At 42.1% G+C, this 19,842-nt stretch overlaps 1 protein-coding gene across 2 annotated transcripts in view; it reads left to right on the plus strand.

Annotated features, from left to right (window-relative positions):
• Positions 1-19,842, plus strand: part of EGFLAM (EGF like, fibronectin type III and laminin G domains) — a 563,129-nt gene that overhangs the window by 490,264 nt on the left and 53,023 nt on the right. For both annotated transcript variants that reach the window (XM_069221264.1, XM_069221268.1), the window contains exon 17: positions 8,911-9,027. In XM_069221264.1, the coding sequence (XP_069077365.1) occupies positions 8,911-9,027 (117 nt within the window). The remainder of the gene's footprint in view (positions 1-8,910; positions 9,028-19,842) is intronic.

Consider the following 19,842-nt stretch of genomic DNA (forward strand, 5'->3'; position numbering starts at 1 on the left):
CGAATGCCCAAAACTTATAGCTACAGTTAAGGACCTTTGCTTAGTTTTAGACTCTGAACTAAACCTACTAAAACACATTATGAAAGATACCAAGAGCTGTTTGTGTCACATCTGAGCTTTCAGGTGAGTTTTTTTCTTTTCTTTGTTTCAGCCACAGAATGCCTGTATGCAGTCCAAATGTATTACAGAAACGCATGGATTATGAAAGAAAAGCATCCATTGTGTTATACTAGTGAGAAGTGCTCTCAACTTGAATACATTTGACTCCTTATACAGTCAATTATGAAAAATACACTGGCTACCAATGGAGACAACAATTTGTTTAAGGCATCATGCATACAAAGTCTTCCACGAAATAAACCCAACACTTCAATTTAGAAAATACATCTCCTTGCACAATTTAGGATCATGTAAATATGTTTAATGAGTGGAAGAAAGAGTCCAATGAGCCCAATTATTGAATACAGTTCTGGTCAAAATCCACAAAGAACAATCCCTAATTAAATTTAAGAAAACACTGAAAACCTGGCTATTTTCAAATTGTATGCCTGATTCCATGTGTTACTGTATTCTCTCCAACAGCACCAAGAAGCTCCATCTGAAGGGAAAGCTGCACTCAAAAATACTCTTTAATCAATAAATAAGCACATAAATAAACAAATATATGTATAAATGCAATACAAATGCAAAAACTAGAGAAAGGTTTAGATAGCAATATGTTGAGGCTTTATTTGGGAGATGAATACAGTTGGATATGTTTCTATCTGAAGTTAGAAGAGAGCGGCAGTCCTCCATGGTCAAAGAGAAGGAACGATCACCCAATCTGGTTTGCCTGATGTGTGAAACCATCAACAGGTTGGACCATCATGTTCTCAGTTGACAGGCCGGAATGTCCACATTCAAGTCACATCCCTCCCTACAGGTGGCTGTATTTATAGGGAGGTAGAGACTAATGTTGAAAAATAAACGTAGGGCTGTATTGTACAATTTTTAATAACAGTTTTTCAAATCACAAGAGCAGTAGTTCGAAAATTGTGGTTTAGGATCTTCAGGGGATCCGTGAAGCCTACTCAGGGGGGCCGCAACTGCTTAGAAAATTAAATAATGTTAACAGATTAATAAAGTGTGTATGAATAAAGAAGAAAAATATACAATTTAAAATTTAGAGCATTCTGTAAATGTGAAGGAATTTGAAACTCGAGGCTAATAATTAAGTTAGTATACTCAGATTGATTCATGAGAGCAGTGCAAGTGCATCGAACAGAATATAGTATGGATGATGAGTGGCCTCAACTGAATTTAGAAAAGCTCCAACCATCCCATTAAAATAAAAATTTAGATTATTTGTATACTTATTTGTGAATTTAAAAAAAAAAATTCATAATTTGTATATTTGTTTGAATGCCTATTACTGCATTTCTTATTTTTTATGTATTGTTTTGCAATTCAAATCATTAAAAATATTCAGGCTGTGGTTTCCGACTTCGGTATGTCCTCAGTGTGGGTCCCCAGATTCCAATAATGATTCAGTGGGGGTCTCTGGGCTTTAGTAATGAGTAAGTGGGGTTCCACATAAGGCAAAAGGTTAAGAACCACTGCACTAGAATATTCGACATCAGCAGTGCCACCCTAGTACCTAACACCATCACAATGTTTATGAGTGAGAAAATCTGACTTTACCATCTGCTACTGGGATAAAATCAAGCATTCTATGACACTGCATCAGACATCAAAGTCCTTTGATGAAAGCACAAATTCATTCTGGTCTAAGATGTTTTAATATAAGACAAAGAGAGAGAGAGAAACCATACATAAAACAAATAGCATTGTAAGGTAAAATATATGAAGGGCATAAAAGGGAGTGACATGAGAAGGGTTGGGTAAAATGGAGTAAGTAGAAAGTAACAGGTTCTAAAATGATTAAACCTTGATAATGAAGTACATAGTGTTTTAATATATTTTTATTGATTTTAAAAATTAACAGGGCATACAATTGGCGTTGTACCTATACCGCAATTCAACATACATGCCACATACTTTGAGCCGATACAAACATTGCTAAATAATCATCTATAAGAAAATGTGGTTCAAATAAGGCTGCCAACTGGGCATGCTAGGGAAACACTGTAAAATGCATTACAAATTGCCCAATCTCGCTGCATCTTACCTCAAGGATAGGTTAGGATAATGTGAACTCTGCTACTCTCCAAGCACAATGGTGACCAATTCTTCAGGAACAGCCCTTATGCTGAGATGCACAGGGCCATTTTGGGAGTCACCTATAGGCAATTATGTAGAGTGTAAGATATCTCAGTCAGTTTATAGAGGGGTGGGATAAGCCCTAGATAAACCCTAGTAGCATAGGTGGCAGGCCCACAGACTCATAGCAGTCTAATAAACTTTTTGGTGTGTTCCATAAAATCATGCAGGATTGTGTCCAGTACTCTGCCAGCGGATACATCATGAAGTACATTATTAAAAAAAAATCACTTGAAAATATGTCACCAATGTTGATCATACGTCTTCCATGCTTTTCTGTAAAAATAGAGGACCAATATGCCAGCCTCCTAAATAGTTATAGTTGTGTTAGTTTTTTCTTAGTATGAGAATGAAACCTAAACACAATCATTTGAATTAGTACAGTAGATCTAGTTTGTCATGTAATTGCAGTCATTACTTTATTTTAAATGCCTACGTATACAATAAATAAATTATACACAAAACCTAAATACATATGTGTAAATAAATTAAGCAAAAATAGGCTGGTCAAAGTATTGAAATTCCTACCTGTAAAAAATTATGTTGAAGTCAGCAGCAGCTCTAATTTGACAAACATTAAAAGGACATTGTTAATCGTGGCAGAATAATGGTATAAGGGTAAGTCAATGTTCACTAAAACTCCAGGCTCATCCCTCTGAGAGCAGAAAGTAAACATACTTTATTCAGATCAAAGCAAAAAAACAGGTGTCTCATGTATGAAGAGTTTTAGGGTTTGCAAACCCTCTGTCACAGTAAATCAGAGGGTTGGTGTATGCTCAAACCCTTTTTCAAATGTACTAAATCCATTTACCTATTTGGAAAAGTTTCCCAAATTGATAAATGGGTTTTGAAATGCTTTCAGATTTGGAATAGACATATTTTGAGCAATTCTGACCTTAATATATCAATGCTCTGCAATCATAATCTGGTCGCAAAACATTGAAAAGCTGCGGACCGAGTTGCATGATCACTGATTCGCAAACTGATAGCTGATTTGTACAGGGGGAGGGATCCCTTTTGGATGCCATCTGTATGAAAATGCCTCTTTATACAAGATCACCCTAAGGTTATGGACTGATGTTGCTGGTTTTTTTACTCTGAGAGTGCCCCAATGCCTGCTCAGTGCCAACATTCTAACCCCTTACAAAATGTATGTATGTTGAGTCGGGTACCCCCAGTAGGCATAAACTTCCTTATAAGGGTACACTGCTAGTTTGATTTTGTCATTTAAACCAATAGCAAAAAACCCACTTCTCTTAACAATATATGCAAGACTCCACTAAGAAGATCTATGGATCCCTAAGGCAGGGATTGGTATAGTATTAAGTAGCACATATACTTTTATTATGCCCTAACAGTAAAACCTCCAAATTGTCATTTTTGCTGTGGAAAAGTTAGTAGCCACATTGGCTAACTTAGAGTTACCAGCTGATTTCTCAGCACAGCTAACTTCTGAATGGGACTTCTAAAATTAGTACTTCAAGGTATGAAATTAATCGGGCATTAAACCTAATTCAATGCCCAAGTTGAATTTATTGTCAGTTTTAAGAAAAGACTACAGTTAGAAGTTGCCACTCTGTTGCCCAGTTTGTCCAGTAGCCTTACACAGTTTCTGACCACCATATAACGTTCTACCCTCCTGGGGAGTAGTGTGAACGTATCCAAGCCCCTGGAGAAATAGAAACTTGCTACGAGGAAGGTGTTTTCTCTGGCAGGAAGCCACTCCTGAAGGGCTGCCTCTTTTTTGAGGTAGACAGGCTGGCAGCAGGAACAGAGAAAGGAAACCAGTGCCAAAATGGTTTTCCCTTGGGTATGTTGCCCACAAATAGCCATACCTCAAGGGTGGGCTACCAACATCCAAGAAAGGGTTCAGACATGTCGAGAGTGGACAGAATAGTGCACTCTGGGATTGTTAGATGCCATACATAGCTTGAAGTCCTAACAGGGCAGGAAGGATCGTAGTAGCCAATTGACTAGTGACTGCATCATCTCCCTCGGGTACATTCTGTGTATAAACAGGGTACCCCTGGCACCCTGAACCTCAGAGTATGAAAGACCTGGAGAGAGAACTGAAGGAGGACTGGCCTGCTGACCCTGGACCTGGAAAAAGTATTGATTGCTGAACTGAACCTGCCTCACCTTGGGTTAGCAAACAGAGGACTGTGACTCCTGGCTCATGGAAAAGTCACTCCAGAGCCCAAGAACAAAGAAGTGACTCCAAGGGTCAGTCGACTGACCTCCTGGAACCAACACCAGTGCCATCAAAGCTGAAGAAGCCCATTCCGGCAAGTCAGTAGCCACTTTCTTCGAATCGCTGCTGAATGCCGCTGGGCAACCCAAAAGACCGATCCTTGATGGCCAAAAGTTGCACCAGAGTCTGCTCAACCTGGAAGTGTCATCTGAGTGCAGATTGGTCACCAAAGAGGGACACCGCCTTCTTCAGGATACTGCTGGACCTGCTGTGTATGGCTATCGGTAGCCCAGCTGCAGCTGGCCTTCTACTGGCTCAAAGAGGACTTTAAGGGACACCGACCCCTGTGGCCAAAGTCACCCCACCTTACCCATGGACCGAGGAATAACCTCAAGGATACCACTGTCGACTGCAAGGCAGCGGAGCATCTTTTAGAATCCTGAGCATCATGCCTCCCCAACATCAATACCATTCCATTATAACCTCTGTTGGTCTTGATGTAAAGTGTGAAACTGGACTTGAGACTAGTTTGGTGACCAGATAACTGTCCAAATACTCCTTAGTGGCCCCCTGACCTTCTCTCTGTTAGATTTGGTTGCTCCACTTGGGCTGGAGTAGCAAACACAACTCTTTCAAACTTTTCAAAAGTTTCTAAACTTTATGGTTACTAATGCTTGTTTGCGCTCTTGTCTCAACAGATGAGATTTACATTTGATTGAAAAATCTATATCTTTGGAAATGTCTCTTTCATTTTGGTGACTAAAACTTACAAACAAGTCTGACTGGACCCAAGAGAGTTTTGCAAGTGTACTATCTGGAAAGGTCACACCACCATAGCATGTACTACACCACAAACATCACACTAGCCTCTTTGTGAATCGTGGAAAATATTCCAGGGAGAGTAGGCACAGTTCCTTTAAATAAAATGGGCTGCATTTCAAAAAGATTTCATGAATTAAACAAAGTAAAAGATATGATGGTCTTCTGAACCTTGCAGGTCACTAGTCCTTTGATTGTGGCGGGTCTCAAATTGCAACCTGCCTAATGAATATCAATTTGGTGGTTCATTCTGCGACCCTGACTATTTTGTGAACCATCATATTTGTACATAGGTCAGTCAGTAAAATACTATTCCATTTACAAAAAGCCAGTGTGCAATTTGCAACCACTATTTACAAATGGAATAAAATTGTATTCTTTACTTGTTGGCATGCACCATCTTTAACTCTGTGCCCAATTCTGATGATGGGCAAAAAGCAATGTATTTGCATCACTGGCCCTCCATGTTCTCCATAAAACAGTGCTGCATGTTGGTCGAGTTATCTTCTTTGATGTATTTATCCTAAATCATAACACGGGTCCACGACGCTAAGAAGAAACTTTCCTTCCATGTTCTTCATTGACAAAAGACAAACATTAACGCTCAAATGTAGCACTAGTTCTTTCACTCATAGTTTGGACCATTCCTTTTCCCTGTAACCATATCTAATGTCACATTTTAAGGTCAGCCTTCTAGACAGCGCATATCTGCCACTCCCACGGAGCATAACATCTTTACAATCTCTTTCATTAGCTGGCATCAATGCTCTTCCACTGCTTTTCATGCACTACTTTTTTGTGTGAAGTACTCCATTAGAATGTGTGTATTTACGAGCTGTCTTACTTGTGTACATCTCTCACCTTGCACTCCATGTTGCTGTCTGTTGCCTGCCTTTTCTCTCTGCCTCCTCCTTCTTGCGCTATTCTACGTGCGTCTCCCCATTGCTTCCACCCACACGCACCCTCTCTGTTGCTTTTCCCATCCACTGTTGGTTTCACTCTCACCCTGTCCCCATTGCTCATGCATAAACCCCTCCCCTTTTGTGTTTGCACCAGCTCCTGTGTTCCTTCAGTCTTCCCCTCCTCCCTCCCCTGTGTGGCTCCTGCTCCCCTGGCCTGTTCACTTTAAAAAAAAAAAAGCTTTGCACATTTAATTTTATTTTTAATTATTAATTCAACTAGGATTGGTAGCTAAAAAAAGCGCCTGTGTCATTTTAAGTGTGCACGCCTACAAAATGGCGCAAGTGGGTGCATCAAAGCTCTTTTTTAGAATTTTTTTTTTTTTTTACTTTAGCCATGGTGCTCAGCATAGTGGATGCTACACAGTGTGGCTAAAACCAGTGACAAAGCTAATAGGTCACAAAAGCGACGCTCACTGGTTTTGCCAATACTTTTTGTCAATGATGGTCTCTATTATATCGATCAAGTACACAAGTTACATTTGCTGGTCAAACTCTGCATCTGCATAACTTATCTCACATGCTTCGAAATTCAATTTTCTAAGAACTTTAGTCATCCATTGCTAATCAGCTGTGCCTTGTTTTCTACTTAAAATAAATTAATATAATCGACTAATCTTCACGTTGGAATTTTTTTTAAAGCCAGAACACATTCCGGCAAGGAACATCTTGCAAGGGCCTTGCCACTGAGTCTGGCTGGTTACTTGTGGGACTGTTGCGGTGCTAATACCAATTAGAGCAATACTTCTACCACATGCTTTGTTCAGCTGAACACTACTTTTTAAGTACCACAACAGTTGCAATAACCTCCTTAAGTCCGGGGACACAGATGTGGCTACCGAATGGTTGTGCATCCTATGCTGGTGCTGCATAGTACCTCTCAACTTTGTTTACTTCCATCAGCTCTTCTTAAAAGCCCAGAAACACCAACGATTGTCAAATGACCAAAAGATATTAAAATAAATATCTGACATATGGAAACAACTGTGCCAGAACTCAGACTGAGGTTCCCATTGGATTGGTTGCCTGTGCCGTTGCCAAGGTGTTGGCCAAGCCAAAAAAGTCCAATGCAACAGAGTGGGGTGAGGTGCAATAGTGCAGGCTGGTTAGGGGTGAGTTCAGATGGGCTAAGCTGAGGAAGATGCAAAACCTAGGAGGAGTGGTTGAAATGTTTATCAGGAGGGTAGTGTTCCACTATGGTGGCCTCCTACAAAATTCTGTTCTGCGTTTTCTGTCCCACTCTCGAGTGATCTCGAGTTATGGCTGAGGCCTTCCATCACGTCTTCTATGAAACATTGAAGCTACAACCCTTTTTCCAACTTCTATCAATTTATTTCATTTTTGGCATCTTCTTTTCTGCTTCTCCTTAGCCATTTTGGAAAACAAAATCTGAAAAATCTTCTTTAATTAAACTGTGTGGTGAATGAAAAATGTATGTCCATGTTGGCATTTCGTTTCTAATATCTTCATTGTGAGGCCTTTGTTGGAATCCCCGGGCAATCTGAGGTTACTGAGCACTAACTGCAATGTTTTGTGTGATTTCCACAAAACTGTGACATCCAAACCAGATAAGTAATTACCCCGTTTCATCACCGGAGTCTCACAGTTCTTCGAATTCGAGCCGTCATCGCTTACTCCAGGAAGTGTTATGAGTTTAAACAGTTTACATACCCAATAATATTTAATAATGCCAATGTGCAGACGGGTCTTATCTATCTAATAAAAGTTACTGTGTTTACAGTTATGAAAACTATTCAACACTTACAATAGAGATAGTTAGAGAAAACTAGAAGTACTTACCAACTTCTGCACCAGAATTAAACCCCACCCCTCAAAAAACATTTATCACTAGGAGGTATGGTTTTCAGAATGGGCCCTATGGCCATGTTATTCTTGGGGGACACTACTGGTGTTGCTGTGCGGTGTTATATTAAGCCTAGGGCCAATAACTAGCGTCTCTTACTTCAAAGTCCTAATTAGAGGTACATCAAAGGGAAAAGTAACAGTCCTTTGTTTTTTGCCCTTAGTGCCACTTTAGGCAGGGGCCCATCTAATGCAATCAGTTCTTCATGGAGATAGTCCATCCAGAACCTTGGTCATCTCAACCCTCCAACCTACAGCCCACTGCTTTTTTAGTTGTCAAATTTAGATCCCCCCTCCTAATCTCACTCACTATGCTACGCCTCTGAATGCAAGTCTAGTAGGCACCGGAATACTTGATGGTGACAGTGGCTGTTTAGGGTCCTAGCTCACCCTATATATCCCTTTTGATTTTAGTGGGGTTGAGAGGCCTGTATCTTAAGATCTATAAGTCACAGTAGAGCTTTCTTTTATGGCAGGGACATCCAATGTCTGGGAACACCCAAGTGGACAACTGGAAATGACAAGAACTCGCACAGGCTGTTTTGCATAGCACAGAAGGGCCACATAAAGACAATGTATAGCACAACAGAACGTAAGTGAGGACAAATATGGAAGTCTAGGGACAGGAGTATAAAAAATGTTAATGTCTAATTTCCCATGCAGTTTAATAGCGCCCTAGACTGTAAACTACCATGGTTTCTTGCATGCATTACCAACAAATAATAAACAGAACTATTTTCTTGGTTGGTGTTGAAATGGTCACTGTGTGAAAGCTGCACAACGATGAAACCCTTGAAACGTCTCTCTTCTGTTTCGCAGGGAGCCTTCACTCAAATTAAGTGCAACACAGACATTTTTGTTGGTGGCGTTCCTGATTACGACTCAGTGAAGAAAAACTCTGGCGTTGGGAAGCCTTTTAGTGGAAGTATTCAAAAGGTAAGCCGCTCTTTTTAATTCAGATTTAGCTGATGTCCGACTAGCATCTCAGTGTGTTCCTGATAAACATCTCCTTCACATGCGTGCTCAGGATCAACATCAGTCATTACCGGCGGTACAATGATGGAAATTGGTACAGTGCACGGTTACTCTAGAGGTCCTGTATAGGTGATGGGACAATATCTAGGCGTGCCATAACGAATCTCAACTCTGTAGTCCATTTGGAGACTTGAAGATATTTCCGTAGTAGGCCACAGCAATAATGTGAGGGACAAATGAGAGCTCAGGGACAAAGAGGATTCCCAAGTTGCTCAGTTTCTCAGCTGTGGAGGGCAATGGATCCAACTTGCAGAAACAGATGGGTGAACTAAAAAGGGTGCGGTACAGTGTCAGTGGCTGTGTATGTGTGACAAGGTTTATATTGGGGTTTTTTCTCCACCTTTTAAGAGTATGTTGAAGGAGTAATTGATGTCACCTTGGGCTTTTTGTGGTTAAGCTATTTTTGAATACATTTAATTCTCTTTCCCGACATTGCTGATTTACTAATAGTGGATAAAGGCCAGTCCCATGTGTGTGCCCTGAAACATTTTTGTAAATAATCTACAGTGTCATTTGATGAAAAAAAACAATACTTGTAATTGGATTCAGCAAAATAATCTCCTCAAAAGAATTTCTGTTTTAAACACATCTGTCAAAAAGAATGGTTATAACTAATTTTGATTCTTCTTGTCAACTGCTGCTGCAATTTCAATATCTTATCTAACATCCTTTTGGTTATGGTAATAGACAGACTACAGGAAATATATTTTTTTCATTTGGAAGAAATAATAAGGATGTATGAGAACACACGTTCCTATTAAACGGATTGATATTTGTTATGGCTAATACATGAATGAAATAAACAGAACTACATTTTACAACAATGTAAACAATGAAAATGGATGTGATTATTTCACAGTTTACAGACCCAGACGGTGCAAAGGAATGACTAAAAAGCCCGAGTTTACTGTACAGCACTTGGATGTCCTTTGTTTTAAGCAGAGAAAGAGACTGTTGGGAAGACAGTGGTGTCCTTTTGTTTTCCTCCTCTACTTATATACCTGTGCACATTCTTTCCTTTGCCTCTCGCATATTCTTCATTATGGCATCCATACTTGTGAGAATGGAGCGCTACAAAGTGTCTCCCTACTAATAATGTACAAAGTACATCTCCAGCCACCCTGACACTGGCTGTCCCCATGCCATTCGCCAGGATCAAGGGTTACTATGAAAGGTAGAGCAGTGACAGCTCCCCGCCACAGCCAATAGCCTCCAAATTTCACCTTGCTCCCCTCACCACTACTAACAGACTCCTAAATTGCCTTTTGTACCTAGCGTGAGTGTGGTATTCGGCCCCTGTGAGAGCATGCTGTGATTGTTACACCTCTGGGCTTTTATTTTTATCTGGTACCAAGTGTTTTCACGGAAAGATGCCATATCAAAGACACCGATGCGCCTAAGAATTTGCCAATGAAGAGGGCGGGCGACAAGCCATCCTGCAGACTTGGACTGCATTGCCCAGAATCCACATCGTCTCATGCTGCCCTAGGAGGTCAAAGAGGTGCAAGGCGGTAACAAAAGAGGCACGAGTGACCCGCAGCATGGGAAACAGTGTAATCTGACAGCCATCCTGCAGACTGGGACTGCATTGCCCCGGATCCACATCGTCTCGTGCGGCTTTAAAAGAAGCACGAGTGACCCGCTGCGCGACAAATGCCGTAATCTGACAGCCATCCTGCAAACTGGGACTGCAGTGCCCAGAATCCACATTGCCTTGTGCTGCCCCTGGTGGTCAAGGAAGGGCAAGGCGGTCATAAAAGAGGCACGAGTGACACGAGGCGCGGGAAACGCCGTAATCTGACAGCCATCCTGCAGACTGGGACTACATTGCCCAGAATCTACACCTTGTGCTACCCCAGGAGGTAAATGAGGGAGAAGGCGGGCATAAAAGAGCCACGAGTGAGACGTGGCACTGGGCGTGCCCGGGGCTCGCCCTGGCGCGTGCCCAGGCCAAGAGCTGGCCATTCTGCGCCTGGACAAGGCTGGGCTGGGCGCCACCCACCTTTTGACCTCTTACGGATTCTGTACGTCTTGATCGTTTCCGACTTTGCAGCATAATTTATTTGTTGTACCTGCTTGTGTGGTTATATTTCTACCTCCTGTAATGAGTCTCTATATTACTCCTTAACAAAGGTGGGCAAAAGAAAGGCAGCGATTAATCCTCTTCCTAAAGACGTCGTCAGTTGGTTCTATTACCAATTTTTTAACTGGGGCAATTAACTGTATTAGTAGGGAAATAGGGAATGTGGAAGAGAGGCTCGAAGCCTATCAGCTTGAGATCTCCTCAGTACCCTATTGATTGTAGCAACGAGACTGAATCGAAAGGCTACTCTGTTAACTATGCTGAGCTCAATAACATGTACAACAGGCTCAAAGGGGTTCTAGTAATCCAAGTTCTATAGAGTTGGACTCTGGACCACTAAAAACTCTGGGGGTGGTATCCTGGAATATTGGGGGGGTCTAGCGAATAAACCCTTAATTGCGGACTGTGAAAAATTTGTTAAGGGAACTGAGATCGTCAGCCTCCAAGAGATTTAGTCCACCAATGATATAGCCATAGACGGCTTTACTTCAGTCTGAACCTTGGCTACTGCTTGCAGGGCGGGTAAAGCAAAGGAGAGTCTGTTAATATTGATTTCTACTGAGGCAATTTTAAGAATAATTATAACTTTCTTGGCCTCTCGTTACTTCCAATTACTCCTAAAAAGCATGGTCGTTATTCTGAATCTTTTGATCATTAATTTTTGAACCAATGTGTTCGATGGCATGTGTGGCTGTAGATACATATGCTCTTCATACTTCTGCCGTCTAGTGTTGGGTCCAGAAGGTTACACGTTTTTTTTGTTTGGAAAAGTCTTTCAAATCATGAGATGTAGTGACTCCTCATCTTGCTGGTGATGCTCATAGTCCTCGGCTCTATCTTCAGATTGTTTTCTTCCGCTGTCGGTTCTTGTCGTGTTTCTTTGAAGCTCCGGTTCAGGACTGCGTAAGTCTCCTCCTTCCTATTTCCATCAGTATGGTTTCTGATCATGTTATTCTTTAGCCATTTCGATTCGGGACTGAGAAAAACCTCAGTGTGATTCAAATTTTCAACTCAGACCCTTTGGGCAGTGTCCTTCGGGCGGCCATTTTCGCTACTCTACACCTCGGAAAATGAAAGACTGATGGAACGGACGCCCTTCTGCTTCTGTCTGAAGTGCCATTCCAAATTTTTTCAGACTGACCAACATCAGGACTGTTACCTTTTTTGTCGCCGGAGCACCGGGAGGATTGTGAGGCCTGCCAATCCTTAAGGTAAAAAAAGACTGCACTACAGAAGAGCTTATCGAAGGGAAATACAGAGAGGCAGGAGATAGAACAGATGCCCAATATTTTCAGTCTCCAGGACATCATGTCGGAAACGGAGCTGAAGATCCAGGAGGCCTCAGCTGCAGAGGAGGAGGTATTCTCCATACAAGATTCATACTCCAAAACCAAAAATGACACTGGGGGTGCAGGAAATTCCCCCCGGGTCAACAAACAAGGAGTAAATTATCCCCTGCTTCGACCAAAGAGCATACCACCTTGGAAGCTAAAACTCTTGAGCTGCCACGGCTTTCCAGCCGTGGCAGGCATCAGAAAACGTTTTCGGATGTCCCACCCTCAAGCTTGGCACTGAAACCTAAGCCGGAAACGGTTGCTTCCACTCTGAGCTTAATGCCATCTCTCTCGACACAGAAACCTTCCACCTCCCATTCGCTCCTGCTCTCTCAGCACCAAAAAGACTGCTTGCCTCGGCTCTGATGACTTGGGCACCAAAACTATCCTCTTCGGAACCAAAAAAACTCAATCCCAGAAAGAGCTCGAAATCGCTACCGGAGCCCGTTCTCCATAAAATGAAGCAGGAGCTCCAAGGCAAGCAGTCTCAGCTTCATATCCAGCCTAAAACAGGAACAGTGTTGGTAAAGACTGCTATCTTTACTCCTTCTAAAAGACAGCTTTCATTTAAGGAGGTTTTGCACCATCCTACACCTCCAGTCAAGCAATGGAGGACAGATAGAGACAGACAAGAAGCTCATCCACCCTCTTTATCTCCTCCGCCACCCATCACATTCGGGCCCGCCCTCTTTATCTCCTCCGCCACCCTTCACATTCGGGCCCCAAGTAGACCAGGTCCTGGAAAAAGTGAAAAAGGATAATGAGGTGGCAAAATCTATGGGTGTGCTGCAACTTCCCAATTTGCGAGGGAGTTTTCATAGACCGCAATACAACCCGGCTTCTAAACCTTCCTCAGCTGAGTCATCTCCAACATACAATAGAGGTCAGATACCTCATCATCAATTTATTGTGTGATTAATTAAAATCATTGCAAAAGAAGGTACAAAATATAAAATTTAAAATTCATGAAAAATATAAAATACGGTCCGCATAAAAGAACAGTTCATGGCTAGAACGGGGAATCTATTTGCACATTGGGGTGAACGTTCAGTTTTGCTTGGAGGTGCACAACATACTTCCCGAATTTGGCCAGATCAGCCGGTTCCTTTAAAGTGAATACCAAAAATCTAGCATCTGTGCAGGATCTTATGCCATGGCAAAGAAACAAAGGTTTTAATAAAGTGTGTCGTACATTCAGTAATGTCGGGCAGCAGCACAATGAATGAATACAAGTCTCAGATTTATAATCGCAGAGCCTGCACCCTTTTAGGTTGGAGAGAGAATTCCATTTCGGATTAAACTCCTTTATCCTTAGGCCAAGGAGCCTTGCAAAGCGATTTGGGATAGGCAGACCTTCCTGATGGAGCAGGTAAGATATGGCTGTGGTGCCAGATTTTGTGTGATGTTTAAATAAGAGTGCGCCAACGCGTCCAGTGTGGGGGTGCTGTTCAATTTTTCTAAGTCATTTGCTCTAGAGGGCGTTTTCGTCTGTCTTCCCAGTATAGATTTGATAGGAGTATGTGACTGGGCTAGTTTGATCAGTGCTAGTTGGTCGATTTGAAGTTTGGTTATAGCTATTGAGAGGTATTGTGACCAGAGGTTTGTTTTTGTTTAAAAAATGTGGCACAAGGCTGATTTCAGAGTATTTGGGGGTGGGGGGGCATGACTATCCTATGATAGTATTTCAGAAAGTCAGTGCACATTGCAGACTTTCCAGACCAAATTCTAACCTAACCAAGTGACTTCTGATACATTGTGGCAATTTGAACACTCTTATAAATTTTTACCTAGAGCTTATCTATCAGAGCGTTGAATTGTCCAGGAAAGGTTTCATGGCCATACTTCAGTGCTGGTAAAAAAGTAGTTTTATGAATTTGAAGTATTAGTCTTGCTGAAGGGCTTTCTATTAAATTGCTTAGCTGACATATTCTGGTCATTATAAAGTCAGCCTTTGTCTTAAGGTGAAGACGTTGGGCAGTAGGTGTTCCTTTGGCTGATAGTCGTGTGCCTAGGTAGTTGTACGTGTCCGAAGTGCTAATGGTGAGTGGCCCCAGCTTCCATCGTAATAGCGGATGTTTCTTTGACCCACCAAATATTGCAACCTTTGTTTTGGTTGCATTTGCTTTCATTTTATTTGCCGTATTATAGCTGTTCAGGGCTATTAGAGCTTTTTGTAAGCCGATTTTGGAGTGGTCCATCATAACAATATCGTCAGCATATTGGAGCAAGGTGATTTTTAGGTTTCCAACTTTTGGTGGTATCAAATTTGCTTGCGTAAGCTCCTGTGACATGTCTGCTGTACATAGATTGAATAGAATATGGTGCTAAAACACATCCTTGCTTTAGGCCATTAGTGGTGATCTCCTTGCTGATGGTAGAGTTCGTCAGCTTGACCCGTACCCAGGTGGATGTGTACAGTAGCATTATCGTCCTTAGTAGCTTATTGGAATTCCCCTGTTTCTTAGCTTGCTCCATAGAAGATGTCTATCCACAGCATTGAATGCTGCTGAGTAATCCACGAAGCAGGCAAAGAGTGATACTGACTTTTTGGTGGCGGCCTCCTGGGCTAGGTAAGAGAGGGCTATGATATTGTCAGTGGTTGCCGAGCTCGCCCTGAAGCCAGTTTGACTTAAGGGTACAATTTAATTTGCCTCTGCCCAGGATTGTAGTTCTTCTAAGAGGGCTGAGGCACAGCCTTTTGCTTCAACATCCAGGAGTGCAATTAAACAGTAGTTGGCTGGATCCCTCATATCGCCTTTTTTATAAATTGGATGAAGTATAGAACCTCTCCAGCTCGATGGGACAACCTGTGAATCAAGGCAGAAGCAATACAATGTGGAGAGGATTATTATCCAGAGCTTTTGATCTCGTTTTTAAATTTTTGCAGGGATTCTGTTGGGACCAGGGGCCCCAAATGATTTCATTTTCTGCAGAGTAATGGTAATTTCCCTTGCAGAGGGAGATAAGCTTATTGTTGATTCAGAATCGTGTACTTCTGGGTCTTCCTTTGTTTGTTCCAGAGGGAGCGCTTCAGCTGCGTATAATTTTGTTACGTATTTTATCCATGTTGCCTCGTTTATCATGTTAATTTGCTGGTCTCTCTGACCCATCTTGTTTTTAATGTATCTCCATAAATCACTGTGGTTGTGTTTTCTTATCAGGGAGTAGATATAGATTGATTCCTTTTCCAATTGTTGCCGTTTTAGAGACCAGAGCAGCTGCTTATGTTGTTTTGTTTGTGTTTGTAATTTTGATGCTAGCTCTTTTTTTATTAAAGGGTCCTTAGTTTTTGCTTGTGATCTTCTAAGTCTGCCAAGCTTCAGCTTGCTTACCTTTATGGGGTAATGTGGGAGGCTCTTTGTAGGATGGCATTGGAGGGTGTTGGTTGCTCCAGCTTGCGCTAAGAGATTGTTGGTAATATCTGGCCATTTGGCTCAAAGTTCTTCTCCAGTCATAGAGAGTAGTCACACCATTTGAATTGGACCAAGAGGTGTACGCTTGTGATGCTATAGGACCCAATTTTAAAAGCCGGATTAGTTGTTGGTCCTCGTCCCCCTGCGAGTGACCTATTGACTCGTATCCTTCTATTGGACTTGGGTTCAGTTCAAAGCGTGTTATAAGTGGGAGGTGATCACTGGCATTTAAATGTGGAATTTTAAAGGATGTCAGATTGTTAATGACTTCCTCAGTGGCAAAGATGTAATCTAGGGTGCTTTTGCCTTGGTAGGTTTCAGGGAACGGTTGTGGAAAGGAACTTGCTTGTTGAAAATGCTGGATGGAAGTAAGTCCATGCTTGCTCAGAAATTTTTGAAGTTGTTGGGTAGCCAAGCACGTCGGATGGTCTTGATCTACAGTTTTGCCTAAAAATCTGAGGGGGTAGTCCCCACAAATTATGATGTTATAACCTGTGTGATCGCAGAATACTTCTAAGAAGTTGACAAATTGGGACATACTTTCTGCTCTTGCTTGGCCAAAGATGGTGAAATAGAGATTGACTAAAAGAGTTTTTGATGTGCGGTTGTTTGGAATAGAAATTTCTATTCTTATTATTTGTAGCAAGTGGTTGTATGTGGGAACAGTGCTAGCTTTAAAATCTAGGTCGACATTTATGTAAATCTATAGGCGCCCGTAATGTCTCACAAAGATATTTCTTTTTATTGCCGGTTAGTGTATTTCGTGATAGCCTGGGATAGCCAATGGAAAAGTTAGCCAGGTTTCTTGTAGGTATAATATTTCTGCTTTTTTTTTAGAGCTGTTGCACTACTTCAAGGTTTAAGAGTTTCAGGCCGCGACATTCCAGGAGATAATTGTCAAATTTTGGTAATTGATCACGGATTGGCTGTTGTTATTGTTAGGCATATTGCTGAATTGATCTTGTGGGAGTGGTTGTGCTCATATTTGTGCTGTTTATACTTCCTTGAACAAAGGTCACTTTTCTAGAGTAGTTTGTAGGGTTTGCATAGAGGCAAAATATGGAGAGTTTGGGCATCTGCTCACCCATCTTGGGGTGTCGGGACCCTTTTAGGATACTGCGGGTGCTTGTTTTTTGGGGCTTGGTTTTGCAGGGTGTTTTTCGGGGATGTGGATGTTTATGGTGGCCCATCGGCTTCACCTTAATACCCCATTCCTCTAGATACAGTTTGTTTTTCAGGACCGTTTCTGCCAATGCTAGGGATTTTTAAGTCATTATGGTGGATTTGCGGTAATTGCTGTGCTCAGGTAGCCCTCTGAATGCTATTCTCTCAATGTCCTCCGTTCTATATTAGTTGGCTCTGGAATTGCCTTAAACAGCTTTAATAGGTTTGATCGATTCAAAGTGTTGTGGTTGCCTTCAGAGCTATATTGAGGTGTGAAGACTAGCTCTTTGTTTATTCCCACTAGTAGTGTCTATTTGTTGTGCTTCAGATTGTTGGGACGATGGCCCTGGGGTTTCTGGGGTGGGATGCAAGGGGCCAGCTCTCGCCCCTAATGGGGTTCCCAGCGTGAAGTCAGATGTAATTTCCGTTGACAGTACTGATAAAGAGTCCCGGGTCTTGTTTGAGATTGTGCTTGTTGTGCCAAAAGGGTATGCCTGAGCCTGTAGTTGCCTCCATTGGCAAGCAGCGGGGAGAGAGACTGTGTTGTCATGAGGCTCTTTAGGTTTTATGCTTGTGCTGTCATTATTGGTGACGCCGTCTGGAGCTGATGGTGAAATGTTTTGATTGTCCAGTGATTGCCGACGATTCACAGTCCCTGGAATTTTGCGAGATGTCTTCCCATATCTTAAAATGGGGTATGTACTTAGCATGGTTGGGGTTGTCACTATATGTTCCGTTCTTTGCACTATCTGTAATGTCTCTTTTTCTTTTTTTGCTTTTTTTTAGCCTTTTCCTTGCTCTTTTTGAGAGCGTTGTTGAGTGAGCTAGGGCTCTGTTGTTTATTAAATCATTTAATGTAGTTTTGTTCCTATTCGTTTCCTTAGTTCATTGAGGTGAGGTAAGTAGGAGTTCAGAGTTATTCTCAAGCTCTTAGGCACCTGTTCACTACCATATGTGGCGCCCAGGCGAATGGGCCGGAAACACGCTAAGATCTTTATTGTTCTGTTTGGTCAGTGGGGCGTGACTTACCTGTCGTGCTTGCACATTGTCTAGATTTGGGGTCTTTATGGAGCTTAAGCTGTTGAGAACTGATTTCCATTCAGTGATCATAGACTTCCGAACTTCAGGTAAAGAAGATTAGATTGCTTGCACATGCTGGTGCTCTGATGTCAATTCATGGTCCTCTTTGTTCCAAAGCTGTGAACTTCATTTCTATTCTATTGATGGCATTGGCTAATGCATGTATCAGGTCCAGTTGTGTTTCTAACTTGTCTGATTGCCAGGTGAGTGCATTTATTGCTGCGGTCAGGGTTGTGTTAATTGATACCAGTAGGTTACTCTGATCTGTACTGATTGAGTGATTGAGGTTGTTAACTTTGCCTGGGCTTTTGATGAGTATATATATTTTGAACTGTGAGACAAGTAATGTTGAGTGCAATACGAGTCACTCTGCCTTCTTGAATTAGTGACCACTTGTCTGTTTTCCACAGCGTTGTGTATGGCATGTGGATGCAGCGATTGGCCAAGTTGTTCTCCGGTGTAGCAAAGGTTTGTTCTTTCAAAAGATGGGCTGCTTATTTGCAATGCAGGGGGAAAGACTACTGTGGTCTCTTGTTCCTGATTATCTGGTGCAAAGTCTGTGGGAGTGACACTTGTAGGTCTAGTCTTGGAGGCATAGGAAGCATAAGAGACAATTCCACTATTGTTTGAGCCAGCCTTTGTGATTTATCACCATTACCATTGGCGTGCCATCTATGGTACTTTCAGATGATATTTCTATGATTAAATCATCTTTTGGCCGAATTGATCCATGTTGCCACTGGCCCCATTGAGTTACTCTGTCTTGCATGAATTTTTTATTGAAAATTGAGTTGAGCCCCATAGGGAGGTAATTTGGCGATGGGAGTGGTTTTTGAACTTTTATGAAAAAGCCAGAACTGTCTTTTGGGTGAGTCCCTTTGCTCCCTTTGGTCGCTTACCAAATGTATGTGTTATTTTTGTTTTGTCTTTCCCTTTGATTAAATGCAGTCGGTCGTGGTTTTGAGCAGGACACCTGAGTGTCTTTCTAGTTGTCTCACCTGATGTCTCGCCGGTAGGGTTTTAAGTTTGTTACACTGTTCCCCCTGTTGTGACATGACAGAAACATATAACTGCTGGGGTTTCCCAGGTTGAGAACTGGCACTGACGTGTGGGCATGGACTTAATCCCCTCTAGGATGCTCCTTGTCGTATCCCTTGAGGTAAGTTCGATAATTCTCTGTGTCGTTCAAAGCTGGGAAAACAGATATTTCTGGGATACCTGACTTCTGGTATTTTTGTACGTCGCCGGAAAGACAGTAGGTATGAGATTGTCCAGATTAGCTGGTGTGAGCTTAATTGCCTTTGGGCTATTAGCCTCAATTTTAGTCTCATTGGACTCTTTAGGCTCATTTGACTCCTTTGGTTCCTTTTGCTCCTTTGACTCTTTGTAAAGCTGTTGGCATTCTACCATCTGGGCGTTGTTATTGAAGGTGGCCTGGGGGTTTGGGTGATTTGTGTGATTATATCTGACCCCTGATGAGAAGGATTCATTGATTGGGTGATGACGGAAGAGTGATCTGTGATGGACTGAGGGAGTGTTCAGAGTGGACTTGCAGTCTTTCTTGGTCTGTAGCGTTGTGCACGAGTGGACAGAGCGCTGAGTTCCCACAGGAAGTGTGGTATTGGGGATGCAGCATTTGAGG

Source organism: Pleurodeles waltl, chromosome 1_1, assembly GCF_031143425.1.
Source record: "Pleurodeles waltl isolate 20211129_DDA chromosome 1_1, aPleWal1.hap1.20221129, whole genome shotgun sequence".
Lineage (NCBI taxonomy): Eukaryota > Metazoa > Chordata > Amphibia > Caudata > Salamandridae > Pleurodeles > Pleurodeles waltl.